At 43.0% G+C, this 19,500-nt stretch overlaps 1 protein-coding gene across 7 annotated transcripts; it reads right to left on the bottom strand.

The window, feature by feature from the left end:
• Positions 1–1,773: 1,773 nt before the first annotated feature.
• LOC6612195 (uncharacterized transmembrane protein DDB_G0289901) lies at positions 1,774–14,809 on the bottom strand. Of its 7 annotated transcripts, XM_032726568.1 has the most exons (6): positions 14,504–14,808; positions 12,263–13,993; positions 12,125–12,200; positions 10,254–10,459; positions 7,035–7,343; positions 6,910–6,952 (listed from the first exon to the last, which is right to left on the bottom strand). In XM_032726568.1, exons 2-5 carry the CDS (start codon positions 13,862–13,864, stop codon positions 7,059–7,061), a joined length of 2,169 nt encoding a protein of 722 aa, XP_032582459.1. In that variant the 5' UTR covers positions 13,865–13,993; positions 14,504–14,808; the 3' UTR covers positions 6,910–6,952; positions 7,035–7,058. The 7 variants fall into 7 exon arrangements, with proteins under 7 accessions (XP_002036707.1, XP_032582458.1, XP_032582461.1 ...); XM_002036671.2 differs by lacking the exons at positions 7,035–7,343; positions 12,125–12,200 and adding an exon at positions 1,774–4,777 and having other exon boundaries at positions 4,850–6,952; positions 14,504–14,809; XM_032726567.1 differs by lacking the exons at positions 6,910–6,952; positions 7,035–7,343; positions 12,125–12,200 and adding exons at positions 1,774–4,777; positions 4,850–5,419 and having other exon boundaries at positions 14,504–14,806.
• Between the last annotated feature and the right edge of the window lie 4,691 nt (positions 14,810–19,500).

Genomic DNA, 19,500 nt, shown 5'->3' with positions numbered 1-19,500 from the left:
GTCTAGATGATCCGTTGAAAGGCTTTGCTTATCTAGTAAATTAAGTGTATTTGCCATATATATGATTGTATGCTTTTAAATTACGTATACGCACCTTAAGGACATTTTGTCACCCATATTTCTAACATAAGATTTCTAAAACTGCCACTTAAGCATAATTTAAGGTTTGCATGCAAAAAGATATCCTTTGCTCACATCCACTGAGCACAGAAATCACAGTTTCTTTTGGCCAACAATAAGGTGGACAGATCGGATTTCTGGGTTTCCCAGGGGCCCTGACCTGCCAACGAAATGAAACGTTTGCGGTTTTACTTCATAAACAATTTGTGTATATTTCATAAATATTTTTAAAAAAAATTTTCTGCCCGTCGTTTTTTCATTTGTTTCGTTTTATTTTCATTTTGTTCTACTGTTGTTGTTTCTGTTGGGTTGGTTGCTTTGTTTGCATGGTGGTTACCATGTTTTATTTGCGGGAATTACACTTTTCGCTTTTGGCAATAGTGCAGGAAGAGAGGTGGGAGGGGGGAGGGCAGCCGAAAGAATCAACTTTTTTCCCCAATGCAATGAATATGGCGGAAAGTCAACAGCACATGTGTATGTGCGCGTGTGTGTGTGTGTGTTTGCGTAGTAGTAGTAGTAGTGAGGGGCGCTGCAAGGGGGCGTGGCACGGGCGACAAGGGAACTTCGTATAAATGACATCGAGCGGGGCGTGAAAGTTGCATTTTTATATTCCCTACATGACAGTCAAAAGGATCCATTGACTTAGTTATTGGAAAATGAACTCAAAAGCGAAATTAATAAAAATAAAAAAAAATAGAAATAACTATGTTTACCATTGTAATATAGTTGGGAACCATGGCGGGTTAACTTTCAGAGGTATTTCTCGTTCGAGGCACTCATCAATTATTGCAAAACATCCTGTTCGGGCCTCTGCCTGGCAGCCATGTGCGTTTGTTTACCCGCACAGGACTCGCAGGACACACGCGGCACAAGCTGGCGGATGAGGCACCAACACAGACCGCCCACCGCCCACTTTCGCTCCCAAGGGTCATGTTTATCTTGCGCTTACAGTGGAAATTCCCTTAAACTTCATTCGTGTCGCCGCTGCTGCCATTGTTTTGGTCTGTTGCAGTTTTTCCGCACAGTTTGGTCCGCAAAGTATTTTATTGCTCATGCACGCGTACACAGTTTTCATGCAATTTGTTGTGCATTTTTTCATTCGGGGTATGAGCGAACAACCCAGCGCCTTGCTTCCCCTAGAAAGTGTTGCACTTCATTTGGCAAGGACACTGCTGTGGGCAGATGCCACCCATTTTAATATCACACGGCCCTTTATCGGCTTTTTTTATCGTCCATGTTAGGCTGATTGAAACATTTTTTCAGCTTGTGTTTAAGGGATTCTTATAGATCTGGAATCTAACGGAAATTTAAATTAAAAGAGAGCTTTAAGCTCTTGATAATGTCTTCCGGTGACTGTTATGCAAGGGATTGTGTTAGGTATCCGATCTTTAACAGCCCTGTTAACATAAATTGGTGTGACAAATAATTTGCAATATCTTTCGTAAGCATTATTAATAAATATAATAAGCTGGCATGATTTCGGTGGTTGAATAGCAATATCTGTCCTTAAAAGCTCTACAAGCGCTTTCCAGCATTCGCTCCAAAAAAGCTCAGGACAGAGCTTTTTGCGAAGTTAACAGCGCAAACACGGCCGCAACTTTGATAATAATTTAAATTTTCCCACTTAAAGCAAAGAAAAGACCATTTTTGATATTGATTCTGTTTAGTTTTGCTTCATTTCTTTATTTTCCGTTATGCTTTTAGTTTTTTGCTGCACTGCCAAAAATGAAAACACACTTTGATAAATACTTTGACGGCTTTTAAACCTAACAATAATAAAGATGATAATCATAATTTTACTTTGTTTTCTCTCTCTGTCTTCGTGGGTATGTCTTACAATGCGAATTCCTTTAAACAATTGCCCAAGATAATATTTAATAACAGCACTATACTTAAATGGATTTAAATGAGTAGCGCGAGCAAAGCATACGGAACTGAACAGTGCAACATCAGGAATACAATATAAACAAGAGAGAATGATATAGTCGATTTCCCCGACTAACAGATACCCGTTACTCGTCTAGTGTGAATGCGAACTCGAATTTGCGGGATATCGATAGATACAAAATGAGAATAATTTTTAAAAATTGTTCAAAACGACTTATAAAATTATGAAAAAATATCCAACAATTTTTTTTCCAAATGTGGGCGTCGACCAGATTGACTCGGCTATTAATCCTTATATACTTTTTATGGTCGGAAACGTTTTCTTCTGCCTGTTGCATACTTTTACTCTACGAGTAACGGGTTTAATAAATATGCTTATTTTTCACAAAAAAAAAAAAACTGATAAAAAAAATTCTTAAATCCATAAAACGGATATTTAGGTATACATACATATAGTTTTTGATATACATTCACTGTATATAACATAATCGCTTTCATATTTATATTAGGGTTGTATTTTTTGTATGTTTTAAACATAGTTTTCTGGTTTTTGTTTGTTTTTGTGGGTTCTCTTCTTCTCAGCTTATCATTTTGTTTTCTGCTTTTTTAATTTTTAGTTGTAGCTTTTTATGTTACTTTTAGATTTGGAAATTGTTAAATTTTACATTTGCTTAGGATTTATGCTTTGCTGCTCGAATGGGAACTTTTGATGATAATGATGTGACGATAATGAATATTGAATGGAATTTCTCAGGATCTGCGGATCTCTTTTCTAGCTTACAAAATTTGACTCAATTTTTGAATAGTTGCTTTCATTTAGTTGCTGCTTTTTGTTTTGGTTTTTGTTTTTAGTTTTTATGGTAGTTGGTAGTTTTTGCATAGTTTTGAAACGCAAGAAATTTAATTTCTTGCTTACAATATGACGAGTTTATTGGCTTTACTTATATATTACATATGTATAGCATATAACATGTATATCTGTTAATGTATGTAAATATTTCTAGAAAAGACTTTTAAACCACGAAAATTAATTCCGAACGAATCAAGAAACGAAAACAAATGGTTATCTCTGTGTGTTTTGATAATAAAATGTAATCAGTTCTTTGAGTTCTCATTTGAAAATGTTTGTTGGTTTGTTTATTTGTTTGTTTGCTTGTTGTTTTGACCAAACGAAATCCCAGCAGCTTTAGTCCATATATCATCGATAAGGTTATCCCTTGGTTATTGTTTAGTTGGCATATAATGCCCAGAAATTGTTTTAGTTAGCCTACTTACACACTAATCTTCTCCAGACAGGCGCGCAAAAAAAATGTTTGGAGCCTCATCATCTAAATAGATATTGTTATATTCCTTTCGTCGTTTAATAAATAGCTTAACAAACTAGAAACTCGAATGTACAGTTTGGGGCTTGAGTTGCTCGCCCCATTCATTTTCATCTGTCTACGATCTATTCTATCTACGATCTCTCGCTCAGAAGGCCGCATCGCCGGCATACCATGGATGCACCCACGGCGCCGATGGCGGCGGAGTGGGTGGATATATGGTGGGCGATGGCTGACCATGTGTGTGATGGGCCGCCGCTGCTGCCGCCGCTGCCGCTGCTGCTGCTGCATGATGATGTGCCGCCGCAGCAGCCGCTGCCGCATGATGATGATGATGGTGCTGATATGGTGCCGTAAATGCCGCCGCCGCCGCTGCCGCCGCACTGCCGTAGTAGGATGCGGCGGCCAGGGCCGCTGCCGCCGCGGTTGTGGGCGAGGCCGTCGATGAGGAGTGCGTCGAGGAAGCAGGCGACAGACTGGCCAGTCCAGCGGCACACACGCTATGCCGGCGATGCATTATATGTCGTTGGGGTGGCGCCGCCACTGCCGCTGCAGCCGACGGTTGCTGCTGCGTTTGTTGTTGCTGATGCGGATGCTGCTGCGGTTGGTGGGGCGGCGGTGGTGCTGCCGCCTGTGTCCTTCGTTGCCTCTGCTGTTCCCACTCGGGCAGGACATTGCCCAAGGGTGGACTTAGCATGCTGGCCGCCGCCTTGCCATACAAATTCGATAGATAGGCGTGCTCTACTTCAGCCATTTTCTGGGCGGCAGCCGCAGCAGTGCGCGGATTCTTGGCCGCCGTCTGCTCGGCATGCTGGCGCTTTTTTAGCAAACGCTGATGCTCGTGCTGCTGCTGATGGTGGTGCTGCTGGGCTGCTTGGTGGTGCGGGTGCGGGTGTGGGTGTGGGTTGTGGGAGTACAACATTTCGTGTGTGTTGCTGGTGGTGTGTACAGGTGTTGCTGATAGTGCAGGAGATCCAATGGTTCCTGCTCCGGGTGGTGTGGCAGGAACTGCCGGTGCTGGCGGTGGCGCTAGTGCCCTCCACCTGGCCAGCACTTCATCACCACTAACATTCGCTGGCGGTGTGAGCGCCCGTCTCCTCAACGATGTGGCTGCCACCGAAGTTGGTGGTGCTATCGCTGCGGCCGCTGCTGTTGTTGTTCGTGTGTAAACTGTGGCAGTTGCGTGGCTGCTTGTTGTGGCTGCTATGCTTAATGGTGGTGTTTTTGGTGTGCCTGTGCCTGTGGCTATTGTGGTTGTTGTTGGTGGCAAATGTTGTGCTCCCCAGCTTAATTCCTAGCTCGTGCGCGTCCTCTTGGCCGGCGGCTGCTCCGACTGGCGCGTCATGAAGGTCAGCTGTGTCATGTACTTGATGATGTCGCGCACCTGCACCAGTGGCATGTTCTCGTTGTAGTTGCGATCGTACTCCATCAGGATCTGCACTTGTCGCCTGTAAAATTGGATCGGACATAATACATTAAGCAATGCATTTCAAGTACAAACTTATGTTATCAAAACTCACCGATTTGCCTTGTAGAGCTCCACGCCGAGGGCCTCGATCAAACGCTTGCAATGATCCAGCGGCACCGAGGGGAAGAAGTTCTTCTGGAACTCGATGAGCGTCATAAGCTGCTCGGATTCGTTGTAGGCCTTCATGTTGATGCAGGGCACCAGATGCTTGTCCACGCACACCTTGAGCACCTTGTAGGGCGTCAGGTTCATGTTGTTGGTGGGTATTTCGGGTATGACGCACAGCCGCTGAGCACTATCTGCCGCATTCGCCGCCGCCGCAGCATGAGCAAGGGCCGCATGACGCTGAAGATGCATGGAGGCGCTGTTCGAGGAGGCATTGCCATTGCCGTTTGAGCCATTACCCGAGGAACCGGAGTTGCTTGTTCCATTGTTGTTACCCGATGCATTCGCCGAGCTGCCTGAATTACTCGAATTCGAGGAACTGCGTCCATTCTGCTGGGCATGATGGGCGGCGACGGCGGCCAAACGTTGTTGCTGGGCGACCGCTGCCGCCGCCACCTGTTGCTGGGCGACCGCCGACGAGTGTTGCTGCAAATAGGCCGCCGATGCAGCTAGTGACCTTCGGGAGGAGGACAGATCGATTACGTCAGTGGGTGTGCTTTGTTGTTGAGTTCTTGTTGTTTGTGTATTGCTGTGGTTACTACTACTTTGGCTGTGTGTCTGACGCCCATAATTACTATTAGTATTATTGTTATTCCGTCGTACTCCTGAATTTGAACTAACCCCACCTAAATTATTGCTAGCTAGCGAGAGTATGGCCATGGGTAGATTATTGCTTTTGGTCGAACAAATCACGCTCTTTTGCCGCCCAGTCGCACCGCTGGATGCCCCGCCTGCTCCACCCGCCCCACCTGATCCCCCGCCGCCGCCGCCGCCACTGCTCAACGGAGATGGCGCCGTATTCGAGGCACTCGAACTGGAGCACGAACTCGATGGCGAGTGCAGAAAGTGTCCGGGCAACTGTGGTGTTATTGTCACATTCGGATTGGAGGCCAAGGTCAGTGTGGCCACATTGCTCATGGCCATCCCCATGTTCAAACCGCCCACGGAGGGCGACATGGGTGGCGATATATACGAAGGCACCAGGTGATTTTGATTTGCACTATTATTGCTGCTGGAATTCGTTTGTATGAATGTCGAGAGATCCGGATTGGCCAAAACTTTTTGTATAACAGCCCGCATTTCGTCCGTCATCACAGTAAACTTCTTTTCAAAATCCTCGAGTGCTTGCGTGGAATTCAGCGGTATGGTAGTACCACTTCCGGCGGCGGCTACTCCGCCTCCACCTCCGCCGCCGCCACCATCACCACCACCACCTCCTCCACCTCCTCCAGCTCTTCTGCTTTTGGTCAGCGTTATTTCAGCTCCCGAACCATCTGGTATCAGCGGTGGCACAATGGGCTTGGTAAAGGTAACACCTCCAGCACTCTTCTGACTTTTGTTTGCCTTATTGGGATTGTTATAGTCCAGCATGGTAATCAGATCCGTATCCAGCGGCAGGGAGGGCAAGGCTGGGAAGTTCTGCTTGCCGGCGGCATGGCTGGATGCGGTGCCGCTGGTGATATTACCACCAGATCCAGTTGGACTGGCACCTTTCAGCTGCTGGCTGATGAGCAGACGTTGGGCGGGCGTTAGTTGATTCCACAGCGCTAGATTTGTGTAATCCGCTCGGGTTGAGGGCAGGTTGTAGTTGAAGGCATTGCTGCCGGCGCCAGCGCCACCAGCCACGCCCCCGGCACCGCCGCCGCCTCCCAAGAGAGCTTGCACGTAGCCGGCGGCAGCAGCAGCTGCCACAGCGGCCGCCGAACTGGAGTTGTTGCTGCTGTTGCTGTTCCTGGTGGTATTGCTGTTGCCGCTGCTGTTGTTGTTGCTGCTGCTGAGACTTTTGGCTAAGGCATGTTGTGGCTGTTGTTGATGATGATGATGGTGGCTACTATTGGTCTGGCTGTTTGGTGAAGAGTGTTGCTGTGGTGCATGGTTGTTGTTGTGGTTGTTAAATGTGCTGTTCTGGTGTCGTTGTTGTTGTTGCGGTTGTTGTTGTTGTTGTGTCTGTTGCTGTTGTTGTTGCACCATTGACTGCTCGACATTTGACCTAGAAACATTATATACAATACATAAGTCGAGGTGACCGCCCCTTTTTTTATCTTTTTTTTTTAAGCTTGATTTTTATTTACAATTGTTTTTAAGTTTTGTGTAAGTTATTCGCCTAAAAGGACTCGAAATTTATTGCATTTTTCAATCGCTTTTGTTGTATTTGTTGTATTTGCCAAGACTATAGACACTGGAAAATTATTTGTTTGATATGCTTTCTTGTTTTCTTGAATTTCTTGATTCACGTTGGCGAGTTTCTTTCTCTCTCTTGCTCTCACTCTCACTCTTCTTCTTCTCTTCATCTTCTGCATCCGCAAACTTGCACTTGCATTGCCGATTAAACATATCGGAGACATCGATATCGCGATTGCCTTGGCCTTTGCGCTCGACTGCTGCCGATGAGAAAACAAATGAGAGAAAACCAGGTGGCGATAGTCAATTATCGTTGGTTTTTAATATACCCGAATCGTGATTTCATTGTATTAATGAAGAAATTAATTAATTTTGTTGTGTTTGGTCGCTCTGCTCTTTCTCTCAATCTCTCAAAACAAAAGTTTAAGCATTTACTATTTATTACTTTGCTCTTTCTCTATGCTCTTTTGAACTACTAAAATATAGTCACCAAATTGATAACTCTTTAAAAAATATTTTATTGCTTGGTTTATTCATATAAATTAACGACATTTTACTAATTTGATAGGCTTTGTGTTTTGTGTTTTTATGTAATTGCATGAGATGAAATAGATATTAATCGGTTGAAAAAGCTTTCGAAAAGCTTTTGCCTCATTTTTTTGATTTTTTCCCATTTAATTATAGTCTTCCTGTAGTTTTTAAGCCAAGTTTTATCGATTGTCAAACAATTTTCAAGTATTATAACTTCAACTTTTTTACACGCATTATATATAATGTATCTAGGATATTTCACTGTACTTTGTATCTTTTTGTTTTAGTAGTGTTTCTGTGTGTGTTTGTGTGAGGGTGGGAAAGGGGTGGGTGGGGCCAAACGGGGTTAACAAAACCTGCCACCACCAATAAAAGCTTGTTCTCGTTGTTGTTGCTTCTGCTGTCTGATTTGTATGTTTCCCCTTTTGTATATATGTGGGAATATACATTTGTATATACCGTATATATATGTATATTTTAACTTTTTCGTTCGTCACAAGTCGTGAGTCATACCACGTGTGTATGTGTGTTTCTGATGCATGTGTGAGAGAGTTTGTGTGTGTGTGATAACATTAGGGGTAGTCAGTACACACAGCCATTAAATAAATGTAGACATGTTTTTTGTTTGTTGCATTTATATATATTAAATATATATTTAACCATATTGGAAACGTAAATCATTTCGGTATTTTCTCTTTTATTATGCGAATTTATGTTTTTCAAAATATGTTGTAGTTCAGTTTTAACATTAAGTTTCTATTTTATCATACAAATAAGAAAAAAAAGAAGAAGTTTTAAGAGCAAACCAGAAAAAGGTATTATATACAAAGTAAGGTTATAACGAAATCATCATCATTCCATTGACAAAGAAACAAGTACAATTAGGTACGTATATATAATGATTATAAAGACTTTAATTCTACGTTCATTTTTATCTTAATCAAGTCGGAGAGGTCATGCAATCGCTAGGGATCCTTTCGGTTTATAGGAAAACTCTACAACATGATGTATGTACAGATGCTTGTGTGGGTGGGTGTGAGCGTTTGTGTGTGTGTGTGTGTTTATGTTTGGGTTTAGTTCTACGGACTTATTTATGGAGTAGAGTAGTAGGCGGTGGTGTTAGTCGATCGGGTAGTACCGCGTAATCCCAATGCGAGCGATATATTCTCCACCTTAGCGCGCCTCCGATACCGATAGCTTATTTATTTCACTCTACTTTTTTGAGCCTTTCTTGAGCCACCCTAATGCATGCCGTAAGAGGTTCGGAATCTGGAGACCCGAAAATAAAAAGAGAGAACAAAAGCTCGTCAAGTATTTGCAAAAAGTAGTCGTTTCGAATTGGTTAGTAAAGTTTAAATTTCGTATTTTTTGTTGTCTTTTCGGAATATGTTATGGGGGTAATTGGGACTTTATTGGTATGATTGGTGTGTGTTTAGGTAATTATTTTGAAAAACATAAAATCAAATTCGTTTCGGACACCGGCGTCCCCTATTATCGGCTTGAAATCTACAACAAGAAAAGGGAGAAAATGTATCATTGCCCATATTAAGACTAGCCATTTAGTTAACATACGTTAACACGAATGAATTTAAGTTTCAAACTGGAATAGATATATCATACAATTCAAACAACAGGTAATAAGTGCTTGAATATGGACACAAAAACATTCAGTTAGAAACCATATTTATTCTTGGCTTTTCGTCAAGAAACATCTATACTTTTATTTCGAAAGGGAAATGTTGTTCGGTAGAGTAATTGACTTGATGTGTTGCATGACTTTGAAAGGCAAAAAACAAAGAGCAGAGAGAAGTTATGCTAGGAACGAGTATTATTTTGTATATTTATTGCAATTCGGTAAAAAACACAGATGAAAACTTTAAATAAAATGCGTGCACAAACGCCGATTTCGGTATGATTCATTATTATATATGGTATGTATGTAACATTGAGAATTGGAAAAACAATCGGTGCAATATTATTATATCTTAAAGATTTTTTGTTTAGAAAAGAGCATAAGTAAAAACAACAAAATTATATCGACTGTCCTGAGATATTCGAAAAATCGTGTGACACCCTAATGGCAGAGCAATTTAGACCTAAGCAGCGATTTCTCAATGTCCAGCCTGCAATTGCCCCCACTACACCCAGCATTTTACACAATTACTGACTACTAAGCGTTATTTCAAAGATCTATTATACCGCTAATTAAGCTTGCCACGTCCTTCAGCTTATCGATTTTCGGGGCATCGAAAATGGCATTAGATGCATTTAAGCCTAGACATTGAGAACTCAACCCTTAGAGCGACTTAGTAAAAATGTGTGTATTTTATATGTATAATATAAACAACAACAGCGAAAAAATAGAGTATAAAGTTTTAGGTTTTTTTTCTTGATATTGGCAAAAACGAATTACAACAAAATTTGAAAAACACAATTTCTGCGCATTTATATTCGAGATTTTAAATAAAATCAACGTACCAAATGTAATTAATATAAATAGTCATAAGGAAAGGCAAAATCAAATAGAGAATCAAAAAGATCAATTTTTTTTCTTTTTTGGTTTGAATTTTCAAAGGATAGTAGTGGGAGGGGTGGGGGGGTGTGGGGAGGAGAAGATTTAAAACAATGGTTCTACTTACATGTGGTTGGCATTTTGACCCGCCGCCGAGCGGACGAGCGGAGGTGGGGCATTCCCACCACCCCCACTGTGGTTGTTCACCGAGGACATGGAGATCGCGGGACTGTTGTAGGAATACGGCTGCCGGCTGCTGCCGCTCATCATCAGGTTGTTCATGTGCTCCCGATAGCTTCCCACGCGATTGGCGTTCGCATGCGTTTGCTGCGCCTAAAAAAAAAATGGGAAGGCAGAAGAGAATTAGGAAAAACTCGCTATGAAGAACACTTGAAAGGGTTGACATTTATCATATTAGCAATGATTCGGTTATTTTTAAAAATTAAACTAAAGTAATATAACTCAATGGAAATACATGTTACATGGTTTTTTCCTTCGATTTGTTTATATATATATAAATATAACCCATTAGTTAATTGTTGCGATGACCTACTTTACCATGTGTGCAATTATGGCGAATTGTTGTGCATAATTAACAATTATGAATGCAAAGAAGGCGGAAGTTATTGGCACTGCGAATTAGTTCAGCAACAACAATCGATTAATTAATTGCGACCATTAGACGCTTAAAGACTTTTCGTGCTATGTGAACGATTTAGTAGGCGATTAGAATTACGTTTTCAGGTCTCAGATTTGATAAGATTGCCATTACTCATAACGAGTATCTAGACGGCAAGTATTTCATTTTTTTTTTTTGTTTACTTTTTTTGCTTTGGAGGCCGATTTTCATTTGGAAGGTCAAAACAAATTGCTCAAGTTGTAGATATGTTAGGAATATTTCAAACGCAAATGAATTTTAATGAATTAAAAATTTATGAAAAATGTGGTAAAATGTTTGTAAAACGAACATCTTTCTCTCGTTAGATGGGAAGTTTACTTTATAGAAGTTCGACTGTAGTGACAGCAACAACAGCAGCAACATCAACAGGTTGTTGCCAGCACACACACACACACACACACACACATATATATATATATATATATATATGCACAACCAAAGCGGGAAAGAGAGGGCACCAGTGGGGAGAAAGAGATGGGGATGGGCATAGAGGGAGATGGAGCCACTCTCCTATGCACACTATACTGATGACCTAGTTTTTGATGCCGTCGAACGCTGCTGCTGCGCTGTTGCCAAACTGTGAAAAAATCTGCTAGAAAAAAAAAAACACGCTAATACAAACAGCGATTTATATATGTACGATGTACATATGTACAGCCCAGCATGTCACTTTGTGTATCATTACAAGCAAGGCCAACAAAACACGGCCATGCACTCTCTAGAGAAAACCCTCTGTACGCCACATACCATATACATTCAATACCCCCAATACATCCCATTTCCACCATTTTCGAGCTGGTCTCCACCAAAGTCGGGCATGGATTTTCTATTTCAATGATAGTCAAATAACTTATTTTAAATGCCATTCTAAGCAGTTAATTTTTAAACTTTATAATATAACATTACAATAGAAGTAATTTAACTTTGGGTGTGTCATTACTAATGTAAGGAGTGGTGGATAATTTGTTATTCGTAGTGTTCGAAAGCACCCAATTAAGTACCGGAAACGTCATTAATTTCTATTTTGAGCCGAAGGATTCTAGTATCAAATAGTAGCTCTTAGTGACAATAAGCCAGATTGCATCCTTTTAACATTTTCCGAAAAAAAATAAAATGCCAATTCACAAAGGAGCTGCATTAATGTGTAATATCACAAACGTTTCATAAACAACGACTCGCATTACTTTAAAGAAGTCTCGACTTTCTAGACATGGTTTGAAAAACGAGAATTTGCTTGAGTGTAAAAGATCAGTAGCCGGGGTACACAATAATACCATAGCAACGTTGATATTATATTTCAGATTACGATTGGGTATTACTTCTCAATTTTTGCTGATAGCTTTCATATCCCAATGTTTGATAAACATTGTACATTAACTGGAGGAAAACGGGCGCCTGTATACGGACATATTAAGTTACATTAACTAGCCTAGTGCTCAATCTAATGCTCAACTCACCATCATCTGGGCGTGGAGCTGCAGGTTTGTCTGTCCGGACATCCATCCGCTGCTGGCCAAAGCCTGGACGGTGGCCTGCGAAAGCATCCTGTTGTTGCCCTGCGACTGCTGGAGCATCGACGCCGCTGCCGCCGCCTGGGAATTGAAGGCCGCCACCGCGGCTGCCCCAAAACTGTTGGCCGCATTCGCCACACCATTGGCGCCGGCGGCAGCTGCTGCTGCGGCGGCGCGTTGCTTCATCAGATGCTGTTGATGCGCCGTCGCCGCAGCTGCGGCGGCAGAGGCAGCGTGCTGTTGCTGAGATTTTGAGGTCACCTGTTGGCCACCGGCGGTGTTCGCGGACGATGATGCGGATGATGTGTTCTGGCCCATGTTGCCGCCGCTGGAGGAGGAAGGGCCGGACGATCCGGAAACGGAGGTTGTCACTTTTGGAGGCGGCGCCGAGGGTTGACGGGTCCAGTTGACCGAGTTGTTGACATTGGCCCGATTGCCAATGAGCAGATTGGAGTCAACCACCTTGCTGGGCCAGTAGTCCTCGAATTCGGTGCCATTTGGGAAGTAGCTTTTGATGTCCGTCAGCGAAATCACGGCCACATTCTCGCTGGAGAAGAGCTCGTTGCGTATGCCCTGCACCTTGCAGCAGAACTTTAGATATGCCAGGTCCCAGCCATTGAGCAGCTCCGCCTTGGTCTTTAGATTCTCGGTCTCGCCCTCAAAGTAAAAGAGCGGCACAACCTGCTGATTGTTGCGCACAGTGTAGGGCACCACGGACTCCTTGTTGATGCGAATGAAGCCGCACTTCTCCGACGGCGTCTTGCTGCCGGAGACTAGTTTCCTATAGCAAATATCCAGGAACTGATAGAACTTCGATGCGTCACTGAGACGCACCACCAAATCCTTTTGGTTGAAAATGTCGCGACCGAACTCGCCGTCGCAGTGCTTATGATTGATCTCGATGAAGAGACGGGCCTCCGCATCGGTGATGTAGTAGCTGCGCACGCAGGTGCAGCTGGAGTAGATATCCGGATGCAGGCAGTTGAGGTATTTGCCCAGCAGTTTCAGTTCGATCATGCGCACGGAGCAGTATTTCTCCGATTGGCGATAGATGTACGGTATGGATACCTTGCCGAACTGAGCCCAGCCGAAGTGGCCTTGAATGGACTCCTCGTCGCAGGGTCCCGCGGAGGACTTCTTGTCCGAGCCGGAGTCGTTGACGGCTCCATTCGAACGGCCATTGGAGGCCAAGGCGGGCACCACCTGCATGGTGCCGTTGGGTAGTTTCTGATGACGAGATAGGTAGTTCATGATATTGGTCTGGCCATTGCCATTTGTGATCGGCGGCTGCATGTTGCCACCGGCCGAGGATGCCGCAATGGCGCCCCCATTCGAGTGCTGCATGGCCGCTTGACGAGATGCCTGCTGGGCGGCCTGTTGCTTCTGCTGCTCCTTCATTTTGGCCGCTAGTTCGCGGATCTCGGCGTCATCGGGACGTTCCTGCTTGACGGGCGGGCCCAGGGGACCGCCCAAACTGTTGCCGTGGAGCGGTAGGCTCTGGCCATTGGCATCGATGACGCTAGTGATCTGCACATCCTCGCTGGCCATCGCTCCTCCGCACACTCTCGCTCTTTTGCTCTAGAATGCTGTCTCGCTCGCGCTCTATGTAATCTTGCGTTTCCGTACTTTTCCAGGCTTTTTGATATCCACACTTTTGGTTTGGTATTATTTCAGGAGCTGCATTGAAAAATTTACTTGTTAGGATGACCGCATTGGCACAGCCAGCATTTCAATTTGATATGTCTCTTTGATATGTCAATTTGATATGTCAATTGTCTATGCATTTATTTATATATATGTTCATACATGTATGTATGTATGTACACATATATATATTTAACAAAGACTATAATGTCTTAAAGATTTTTTTAATTATTTACACATCAAAATGAAATTTATTTGGCCAGTGTATTATTTGTTATTTAAACAGAACTAGAAAAAAATAAACAGCCGGCTTGTTCGCTCCTTCTCTTTCTGGCACACAAACGGTCACACTGTCCGGCTGACACACACACACACACGTGCTCATTTTTTTTAGAAGTTTTCATTTGCAAGTGTGCGTGCATTAATGCGCGCACTTATTTTTGTTGTATTTCGAGCACATTTTAACATTTTACACACAATGCTATTGCTGTTGTTGTTTTTGGCATATAATTTATACATTATGTATGCATGTGGTACACTTACACAAACAATCGCTAACTGCATTTTGGCAGTGTGGCAAAAAAAAACAACACTATTTAATGCATTTGTTGTTATATTTAGTTGCTGCTTTCCCTCTCTCCACGTTTGCTTTTGGTTTATTTAATTCCTTTTTGTTGTTTTAGCGACGACGCTCGTGGTGAAAAAAAAAAAACAATTTCTTTGGTTCTCTTTTCTTTTGATATTCGCACTTTTTCGCTAGTTTGCTTTAGCGCTTGTTCCGCATTCGACGCCGACGCACGTCCGCCCGTCTTCGCAATACACAAACGAGTGTGATCGTTGTTACGAAAATTATTTCAACGAAGTCAACTGAAAAATGTGTGCGGCACACACACAAACCAACAGCCGTGCGCTCACCCACACTGACGGAGCTCGACGGCAGCGACGCTTACTGCGGCAGCGGATGCAGAGCGCAAAAGAAAAACGGAAAACACGAAAGAGAAAAAAAAACAAACACCAGCAGCGCAGTCGGCGTCGCTGCAACGCTGCCACGAACATTTTGCCGAATTGTTGTTGCTGCTGTCCGTCTCCCTTTTGCGGCCTCACTCCCGTCTTGTGCATTTTCCTCCTCTGCCATCGCTCTCTCTCACCCTATTCGGCTAGCCCCCTTCTCCACGACCGCCTGCTATCTCTCTCTCCTTCCGCTCATCGACTAGCTCTAAGCTGCGACGCCGACGTCAACGTAGCTGCCGAGTTACAACCCACAGTGGTTAAGGCACAAGCAACTTATTGAAATTACTTAAGGGATCTCTGTCAATTCAGTATGATAGTAAAATTTTATAAAATAATACGATTTTATGGGATTAGAGATTTACTATTTGTTGAGTCTTAAACCTCATAATTAAGTTGTTTAAATACCCTACACATATTTTGAATTCGAGCATTTTATACTCTTTATACTTGCTATTAAATTCGCATTATCTTAAATATAATACGTAAGACAATCCGGGAATCAAGCAGATCCAAAAAAGGCAAGCTTCTTTGTGGCTTACTCATATAAATTGTGTAAAAAATAATGCAAGAAATTTACTTTAAATTAAGTGTTTCCTTATTACATGTTTACTGTTAACATGCAGTTGTACAAATTTATTTGTATATATTATTTCTCTATAATAATATAATAATGTCATTTTCCCCTGGCATTCGAACCACGGTACAAGGAAAGCTTAAGCTATGCTATATACAAGACCCGCACACACTGACACATGTTCACACAGAGCTGGCTGGGTCACAGTATTGGTATTGGTTTTGGTATTGGTGGTGTGATGATGATGTTATTGCTTTTGTGCGGGTGTGGGTGGGTGGGTGCTCTTTGTGGGCGAAGGCGTGGCGGGGCGGCTCTATTTTTGGCAAGCACCAAAAGCAAAAGCAAAGGCCCCTGCTTAGCATTCGATGGCCACCTCTCCTCGCTCTAGCCCTCTCCCTTTCCCACATGCCATCACTCTCCCCGTCCCTTTCGCACCATCGAATGCAAGAAGTTTTCGGTATTCGCGCGCTCTGCGGCTTTCAAGACAGGCCCCGTTCCAGAAGGCAGAGAAAACCGGGAACGACCGAGCACGAACACGAACAAACGAATACACGAGTTCACGAACGGGCGCAGCTCCAAAAGGTCGCCCCCGACTCTAAACATTTACCAAAAAAAAAATTTAATTAGCCAGGTCCAAGAGTCCAAGTCGAATTCCATTGTGCCGCCATCACACGGGACTAAAAAGTTAACTGCTAGTTAATACCGAGTCCCGAGAAGTACAGTCAGATCAAAGCAGGTGTTCTTTGGGCCCGAAAACTAAACGTACAGTTGTGTCAAAACACATTGTGATATTTTACTTAAAGCAATGTCCACTTAGCTTTTTTTAGAACCAACTGTAGCCTATTAAAGGGTCTACTCGCAAAGCTAAATGAATTCTATACCCTGTTTTCATGCAATCATTTGTTTATGTGTGTAATAAGATTACGCAATATAAACCGAAACACAATTTATATAAGTATATATCAATCCAATCAGTTTTTAGGGTATTCAAAAGCCGAATGTCAATTGAAGGCACTGCAGTTTATTGGTATCTCTCGGCTTTGGTTTCAGGTGTCTCCCGGGCTTTTTACCGAGACTCTCCAGTGCGTGGCTTTCTTTCATTCTTTCGTTCTACGGGCTCGCTGTTTCGTGGCATCTCTCTTTATTTTGAGTGGGAGTTTTGATTTTTTGTGTTTTGCCTTGCTAATTAGTCAGCTGTGCGTGAGTGTGTTTGGGTATTTCTCGTACTTTGTGTGGAAGTTGTTTTTTGTTTTGTTTTTTTCTCTACGGCCATGTAAACCCCCTTCTAATAGTGCGGTATTCGTATTTAGCCATATGCTATATGTAGATATATATATATGTACATATGTATACATATATAAATCTATATGTACGAGGCTATGTGCAACGGTTAGAGTGTGCGAAATGTGCATCTGTAGTGGTGGGTATACGCATTCGACGTCGTCAGTCGCCATCGATGCGAACGAAGAGTGTACGAGAGTGAGAGAGAGAGGGTGTAAGTGTGATGGGTGGGTAAGGGGAGAAAGACGGAGACAGCGTGAGAAGCGAGCGTTACGAAAGGCCCCGTTTCGTGCGCGCTTTGCTATGTAAACACGACTAAACATGTGCCTGCATGTGTGCGTCTGTCTGAATGTATGAATCTAGGCGTACATGTACATGCGTGGATGTAGACCGTTCGCTTAACCATCAATGGGAAATATTGGATTGGGCGTTGGGTGGTTCAAAACGGAGGATTGGGGCGGTAGGCGGAGGGGAGGCTCTGCCGTTTGCTATGATTTTGGCAAGCTTCACGATTGCGCAGGGAACAGAATAGCGATATTTGCTGCATAAAGTAGTAGAACTAGGAAGACTTACCGAGTATTATGATGTTTATACATATGAATGTATGTATGTAGGGTGGCAATATACAAGAATTAAAACGAACAAGAGATCTTACCGCTTAAAAGCGGTTAAATTTTGCCAAAATTACGTTAGTAATGTTAGTAATACTGCTGAATGTGTATACACTTTTAAACTGACTTGGCTTAGACAGCGTCTAATGGCTATTTTCAATTTTGGTGCATGTTGCTTCTGGAATTTTCTCTAACATTTCCTTGTAAATGCATTTGTGCCACCAAACGTTTAAGGGGAAAGTCGTTCTACATAGTTTCTTAACACAAACTTAAAATTATGCAGATTTGCTGCGTATCTCTTTGCCTCTATTAACTTACCCCACTCACTGCTCCTTTCATTGGGGACTCTGGCCAATCAATGGGGACCGGACATCCGTTCGACCTCGGGTCCCCCCTTACGCGCACCGCCCACCACCCGCAGTACTTTCCACCACAATCTTCCCACTCACATCACTTCTCTTCTGCCCACTGCTTTCCACTCCTCTTCTCCCTCTCCGCTGCACTTTGCTTTCTGCTTTCGACTAATGCGCCCGCAGCACCTGAGAGCGTTACTGAGTGTTGGTGTGCCGTTGTTAATGTGAGCGTTTGCCCACATTCCCCCACCCATCCGCATTTTACCCACTCCTTTCAACACCCACCGCCCCATTGCCACCTTTAACCCTCTGTGTGTCAATTACCAAACGCTCTAAGTGAGTACTTTTTAGATGGAAAACAAACATTCTAGTTGAAATGCTTGGCGTTATTTCTCTTCGGTTATCTTTTTGGAAGATACACTTTAAATGCGCTAGCAACTTATAGCAGAATATGCATAGAATTTGTGTGTTTTTTTATGATTTCGGATTTTGAAATACGAATTGGGGTTATATGGTTAAGCGGATGTTAAACTATTATGCTAACCTATTGGGGGATATTCCATTTAAGTCTAGAGCATTGCCACAACGAATTTCACCTGTAGAAAATAAGGGTAGTACCATGCGGAACAGGTGTTTCCTAAGCTTAACTAAAGCTTTGTTTCAAAGGAATTTTACAAGCAGTTCAAGTAGCCGGTACTTTTCCAATTTCCAGTTAAAAATTAATTTACACATTTTGTATATTTTTTAAATGTTTATCGCTAAATTCGTTCGGGTAAACAGTGGGTTAAGCCTATGTGGCTTTAACGCAACTTTACACCATCAAGTTTTTGCGGTTGTTTTTGTGTTGTTTTACCCCGTTCTGCTTGTCGCTTTCATTATCAGTATCCGCATCTTTTGCTTATCATTTTGGGATTCACTCTCTAGATTCCTGGTGGTTTAGCTGCAGTTGCAGTTGCAATTCACGAGCATACAAAAGAGTCTCAAAAAAGAAGATGAAAAGTGCTTACCAAGTTTGCACACAAAGGCACATGCATACATATATATGTATGTATATGTATATGCGTATGTATTTTTAATACATAGACATAAATATCAACACCGATGCACAGTTTAGTTGGCTGCCTTTTATGCACTTTCATTCGCCTGCTGCAGCTGCTGTAGCTCTCGCTCTCTCTGTCTTTTAACCAGGCTTTCCCTCTTCCTCCCACCTACTGCGTTTTCCAGCCCTTGCTAACTTTCCGAACTCCACTTCTCTTCTCCACTTTCTTTTTGCCGCATTTTCCTCTGCACGTGTGTGTGTGTTTGGGTTGGCATTGCTTTGCTGTAAGTTTTCATCGTATCCGTCAATCGGCACAAAAAGGTGTTTTAAAGAACGCGTCATAAATTAGTCTGCACCTCTTCCCTATCTTACCTCCTGCTTCTGCTCCTACTCCTCCGCTTCCCTTCTCATCATCCCCACTTCTCTCGCTCTCTTCTTCGCCGTGTCCTTCGGTGACAGTTGGCAACTCCGGACGCAGGACCACCTGGTCGCCCTTCCCCGTTGTAATTGATATTGCTCCTTCTCCAATGTCTTCACTGGTCTCCCTTCGGCTTCGATCCCTCTACACATGGCTTACACCTTTGCTAATGTCCAAGAGGTCAATTAGGCTTTTCCGATCGGCATACATATGTATGTATGCATGTACCTTTTAGAAATTAACCGCAGATGCT

The sequence above is a fragment of the Drosophila sechellia genome, chromosome X, assembly GCF_004382195.2.
Source record: "Drosophila sechellia strain sech25 chromosome X, ASM438219v1, whole genome shotgun sequence".
NCBI classification, from domain to species: domain Eukaryota; kingdom Metazoa; phylum Arthropoda; class Insecta; order Diptera; family Drosophilidae; genus Drosophila; species Drosophila sechellia.
This window is presented reverse-complemented; position numbering and strand designations above follow the sequence as displayed.

Bases quoted from the DNA above. Each gene is read 5' to 3' on its own strand.
- LOC6612195 (XM_002036671.2), bottom strand. From the start codon at position 13,864: ATGGCCAGCGAGGATGTGCAGATCACTAGCGTCATCGATGCCAATGGC. The intron at 6,953-10,253 runs GTAAGTAGAACC...TAATGTTTCTAG, and splicing joins GGTCAAAATGCCAACCACAT to GTCAAATGTCGAGCAGTCAA. The intron at 4,778-4,849 runs GTGAGTTTTGAT...CCAATTTTACAG, and splicing joins GAGCTCTACAAGGCAAATCG to GCGACAAGTGCAGATCCTGA.